Source organism: Dipodomys ordii, unplaced genomic scaffold (genome assembly GCF_000151885.1).
Source record: "Dipodomys ordii isolate 6190 unplaced genomic scaffold, Dord_2.0 Scaffold155, whole genome shotgun sequence".
NCBI classification, from domain to species: domain Eukaryota; kingdom Metazoa; phylum Chordata; class Mammalia; order Rodentia; family Heteromyidae; genus Dipodomys; species Dipodomys ordii.
The window spans coordinates 2,378,432-2,384,551 of NW_012267371.1; the positions used below are offsets into that span (position 1 = coordinate 2,378,432).

Below are 6,120 nucleotides of genomic sequence, written 5' to 3' on the forward strand. Positions count from 1 at the left end.
CACCCAGGCCCAGAGTTCAAGCCCCACGACCGACAGAAAACAAGAAAAGAAAAGAAGAGTAAGGGAAGATGGCTTGCAAATAAGATAAGAAAGAGGCCCGTGGAGCCTGAGGGAAGATGGAGCCGCACAGGTCAATGGCGGCAGCAGCTCCATTCAAATCCCCTGGGCCAAAGGATAGGGGAGAGAATGGGAAAGTACTCCATGGTGAAGGTAACCTCAAGGTGATTTATTTGGAGGAGCTAAAACGGGGGCCCTGTGTCCTTCCTACCTCAGTTGAAAAGCAAGAAGTGGTCTTACCACAGCAGCCTTCGCCACAGCCGCCTGGGCCACAGCCACGGGCCTCCGCAACGTCTACTTCCGGCGCAACGTTCACTTCCGGCCCACGACGCCAGGGTGGGGCCCACTTCCGGCGACTCATCATGGCCTCTATGGGGCTGAGGTAATGTGGTAGGCCTGGGGTAGTCTTTCTCTGCTGTAACTCGTCCCCACAATCCTCATTGCTTCTTGGCCTGGGTTCCATTCTTTCTGAGCCCACCCTGTCTAGTCCCCAATAGTTCTCTATGGGATGATGAGGTGAAGCTTTAATCATGCCTTGACGGATTTTCTTGCTTACCAGTTATTTATATAGAACAGTTAAAAAAAACAAGTAAACAAAAAAAACAAAATACAAATTCAAAAGAAACAATCAACAAGATTGGGAATTTTGTGTCTGTTTACCAATGTATAAGAGAATCTCAAAATTCAAAAGGCAATGAATGAATGGTAGGATGGTGGATGTGCCTTCTTGGATTAAAGGAAGTTTTAGGTTGGAGATGAAAAGTGGGTCAAAGTTAAAATTTGAAATAGAAAAGCAAACATATAAATCAATTGTCTTTGTTATATATTATTTTGTTACACAATTTGTGTACAGATACCGGTTCATTTTGTTAAACATATTGTGTAACAGTATAGAGATACATGTAACCAAAATATATGTGTACATATGTATGTAACAAAATAACATACATATGTGTAACTATATATATATATATACACATAATACAGATTTTAATATAGATTTTAAAATAATATAGATTTTAAAATAATATAGATTTTTATTCCCAAAGTGCTTAGGAAGTAAGAAGTGGAATAATAGTTAACTGACAATATAATACATGCCAGAAAGTGGTTGAATTTGTAAATTCTTATAAATTATGGAAAACAAGGACCTTTTGAAGGATAAACAGAAAAGGAAAGTGTTTGCCTTGAAGCTAGATCTATTTATTGGTTGTGTGTGTGTGTGTGTGTGTGTGTGTGTGTGTGTGTGTGTTTGTGTTTGTGCTGGTTCTGGGGCTTGAACTAGATGCTGTCCTTGAGCTTTTTTACTCAAGGCTACTTGAGCCATGGCTCTACTTCTGGCTTTTTGTTGGTTAATTGGACATGAGAGTGTAGCATACTTTCTTGCTTGGCTTTGAACCATGATGGTTAGATGTCCTCCTCCTGTGTAGCTAGGATTACAGGCATGTGCCACGGTACACAGCTATTGATATTATTAGAAGTCACAATGTAAAAGATGTGATATAACAAAGTTTTTATTATCCAAAACCTTAGAGGCAGTCTGGCAGGTTATTCTGGGTGCTGAAATACTGAGATTTCAGTAGGTGTCATATTCACTGACACATTTCAGTAGGTTAGAACCTAAGTATGACTTGAAAGAACCTATCTTAATAGTAATATTTGAATGTAACTTCCATGAAGAGGATCTTGGGAGCGAGACATTCTATGTTTTACATGAGTAGTTTGTAAACATAAATTATTAGTTCCAAAGAAATAGATGTTGATGGAAGATGGACTCAAGCCATTTTTGTTGAGGGACAGTTTTTTTTTTTTTTAATCATGACTGCACATTAGAGTCATCTGGGGAGCTATTGAGACATTCTATGCCAAGTTCCTATCCAGACAAATTAATCAGAAATAGCTAGGCATAGTTATTTTTAAAAACCTACACAGATGATTTTAATATGCAGCCAATGCTAAGAAACACTGACCTAGGCACTGTTTTGGATTTCTAAAAGCTATTCTTTCACCTGGATGGCCTAGATGATTCATGTGAGGGAGGAGCAAGCCATTAAGTGCTTTTTCCCCCAGAGTTAAATTGCTAAGAATGAAAGCTTCTCTACAAGTTTTGAACAAAGCAGTTTTGAAAAGGCTGCTGTTTTTGGCAAGTCAGTTTCAGATTATGAGGAAATACTTCCAAATAATTGTCATGAAATCCTAAATTTCTGAATAGATCACAATATCATTCATGCACAGTTAATGGGGCCAGAGTGTTTTGAACCAAAAATGTAATTTTTTCAGGCATTTTTTGGGTCACTGCTGTTATGACCATAAATACTCTTCATTCAAGATACCTGCAGATTGACATTTATGAAGAAGAAAGAACTAAAGGCTTGAGAGGGTGGGGAGTGGGTCCTAAACCAGAATACAGAATCAAGCTTCACTGCCTTTAGTAATGCCTTGTCAGGGTGACAGGATGCTCAATTGATAACGCTGTTCCATTTAGCACCAGGGAACAAGCTTGTGAACATACCAATAAAAGCCAAACCTGTCTTTCAGTGCTGATTTTGAAATAAAAATGCACCCACATCTGTTCTTTTTATTCTTAAATGCTTTGTTCATTCCTTTTCAGACCAGAAAGTTTCTGCCATATTTGAAATCCCTGCTGTGTTTTCTTTTAGACTGATTTTCCAGCCAGGTTCATCATATTTGAAAAAGGAAAGAAACAATGAGACAAAGTAATTTACACAAGGGTCATTCTAGGAGCTAGCTGATACCCAAAGTTGAATCTGATTCTTATTGGTTCTATTTGTGTGCAGACTAGCATTTATCCCTAAATTATACACTATATTTTTAGAATTAATAAAGGCTATAAATAAAGCCTTTGGACTAAGGAGTAAAAAGACACATCTGTACTTTGGGAGAAGGAAAAAAAACAATCTTAGTTGGAAAGTGCATTTTTTTGGTGACTCAAGTGGTAGAGCTCCAGCCTTGAGGGGAAAAGCCAAGTGAAAGTACAAGGACCTAAGTTCAAGCCCCAAGGCTGGCACACATACACGCACATACACACACACACACACACACACACACACACACACACACACACACACACACACACACACACAGAGGCCAGAAATGGAAACCTATTTTTGGGATGAGGGTAATGGTAGGCACATGAATTGAGGTAGAGTGTGCAAATGCTATAACTAGAATTCAATGTACATTATATAAAAATTAAATTATGTAATGAGGGTAGGGATTGGAGGGGGAAAATGATGGATGGGGTAACATTGATCAAAATGTATTGTACTCATATCCTGACTTAGGGAATTATAACCTCTTTGTACAACTACTTAATAAAGTTAAAAAAGAGAACAAACATGTTTAAAGAAAGGCTTCTAATGGGGGCTTGCCAAGGAATAGCCAATGTTTAGCTAGCTCTAGAAAGCTAACGTAAATTACAAGATGAGTGAGGAGAATGAAAGTAGTGATATTTTGTCTATATTTTAGATTCTGTATCAGAAAATGTGTCTCATGATTCTGTAATCCACATTGCCTGTAAGAGTTACCAATATACAAATAGTACTTAATAAATCTGCTCTTTTTTCTCTGAGCTGTAGGTAGTTATTTCCTAAGAATTCAGCATCAAATAGCATCTCACATTTTTTCTGGTGTTGGTTTCTAACATGTAAATTGTAAGCCATTCTTTATGAGCCACTATTGGTTTGAGATAGGAAAGGAAATGAGAACTTTCTGAAGACTGTTAGAAAGATAGAAGGGTAATATTATGCTGAAGAAACATTACCTACCCCTGAAACAATTTCTACTTTTTATGTATTTTATTGTAAAAATACTGTACAGTTACATGAGTAAGGTAATGAGTACATTTCCTATTGAGGAAACAATTTCTACTTTTTAAATTAAATACAAATTATTATTTGTGTGTGTGTGTGTGTGTACCGGGGCTTGAACTCAGGATCTTGAACTCTTGCTCAGTTTTTCTTACTCATAGCTGGCATTCTACCATATGAGCCACACCTCCAGTCCACTATTTTTTTTTAGTTGTGGGGCTTGAACTGTGGGCCTGGGCTCTGTCCTTGAGCATTTCAGCTCAAGGCTAGCACTCTACCACTTGAGCTACAGCACCACTTCTGTTTTTTTTTGTGGTTTATTGGAGATAAGAGTCTCATGGACTTTGCTGCCTAGACTGGCTTTGAATTGAGATCCTCAGATCTCAGCCTCCTGAGTAGCTAGGATTATAGGCGTGAGCTACCAGCGCCTGGCTGCCAATCCACTTTTTTTTTTGCTAGTTGTGAGCCTGAACTCTGGGCCTGGGCACTGTCCCCCAGCGTTTTAGCTCAAGGCTAGCACTCTACCACTTGAGCCATAGCACCACTTCTGACTTTTTCTGCTTATATGGTGTTGAGGAATTGAACCCAGGGCCTCATGCATGCAAGGCAAGCACTCTACATTAAGCCACCTTCCCAGCCCCCAATCTACTTTTTAAGAAGTATTTTTCATCTGGTTAAGTCATTTTGGTTTTCCTTTCTTTTTTTTTTTTGGTCAGTCATGGGGCTTGAACTTGGCCTGAGTGCTGACCCTCAGCTCTTCAGCTCAAAGGCTGAAACAAGAAGGGTGCTGTGGCTCAAAGCAGTAGAGCGCTAATCCTGAGCAAAAAAGGTCAAGGATAGTGCCCAGACCTTGAGTTCAAGCCCCATGACCAATTAACTAAGTAGCTAGCTAACTAAATCAATGGGGTCTTGGTTCAGCCTAAGCAACAAGTAAACTGGAAGTGATGGAAATGGAGGTGTGTGTGTGGTGGGGGGGCATGGCAGGACAATAAAAAAATTCAAGGCCTGTTTGGGCTTCATAGCAAGTTTGAGGTTACATAGAGAAATATGGTTTCAAAAAAAGATGCAAAGTATTTGAATATGAGATGCACAGCACCAGGCTAGTTGTGTAGGAAATAAAAAGCCACATGGTGATTCTGACTTCCCTTATGAAGATTTGGTATGACTGATGTTAGAGAAAATTGTCTATATTTAACTGCTGTGAAAAGACATGAAAGATTTTAGTGAAAATAGGAGTTGGATTGAAAATAAAAACAATACTAAAACATGGACTTGAATGGTTGGAGGGCAAAGGGTAACATTTAAAAATGAACGATGTCAGGGCTGGGAAGGTGGCTCAGTGATAGAGCGCTTGCCTTGCATGCCTGAGGCCCTGGGTTCGATTCCTCAGCACCACATAAGCAAAAATAAATAAATAAATAAAAATAAAAAAAAGTGAACGATGTCAAAGAATAGGTGTAATGAGAGGAGGATGAACTAACTTTAAAGATTTTAAGAAAGGTGCATTTAGAACCAAGCTCCAAACTCAGATGAGTATGAAAAACTAGTAGAGAATTTATTGTTGTTGCTTTTGGTCAGTCGTGGGGCTTGAGCTCTAGGCCTGGGCACTGTCCTTGAGCTCTTTAGCTCAAGGCTAGCTCTCTACCACTTGAGCTACAGTGCCACTTCTGGCCTTTTCTGTTTATGTGGTGCTGAGGAATCAAACCTAGGGCTTCATGCATGGGAGGCAAGCACACTACCGCTGAGATACCTTCCCAACCCCTAGAAGAGAATTTATTAAAGAACATTGATCTGATGGTTGTATAAGTGACTTAGAATATAATACATGAGAAAAGTTTGGGAGATGAAGAACTTAATAACAGCATTATTGCCATAGACTTATATCCTCTATTAATAACAGAGTCAAATAAGCCCTCTAGACTTTTGGTCAGCAAATGAGAATGTGAACACAAGGGCAAATAAGAAACAAGCTGATGGTTGTCATAGGAAAATATTCTTTATTTAAATAAAATATATTAAGATGTCAGTGATAGAAGTGTCAAGTTTGATAATTAAGACGTCGGTAAAGTTTAATAGTGACTTAAAAACAAATTCCTATTGGCTTTTTGATCCATAACTTCTCCATCAGTTTTTCTTATCTGTGAGGAGAAGAGATTGGAAATAATGTCATTTTGAGTGCTTTTTGTTTCTGTTTTTTTGTTTGTTTGTTTTTTTTTTTTTTGGTCATGGGGCT

The 6,120-nt window shown here is 38.6% G+C and overlaps 1 protein-coding gene across 2 annotated transcripts in view; it reads right to left on the reverse strand.

Annotated features, from left to right (window-relative positions):
- Window positions 1–5,976: 5,976 nt before the first annotated feature.
- The window catches only part of Gtsf1l (gametocyte specific factor 1-like), a 10,214-nt gene continuing 10,070 nt past the window's right edge, over window positions 5,977–6,120 (reverse strand). For both annotated transcript variants that reach the window (XM_013032478.1, XM_013032477.1), the window contains exon 8: window positions 5,977–6,025. In XM_013032478.1, the coding sequence (XP_012887932.1) occupies window positions 6,012–6,025 (14 nt within the window). In that variant the 3' untranslated portion in view covers window positions 5,977–6,011. The remainder of the gene's footprint in view (window positions 6,026–6,120) is intronic.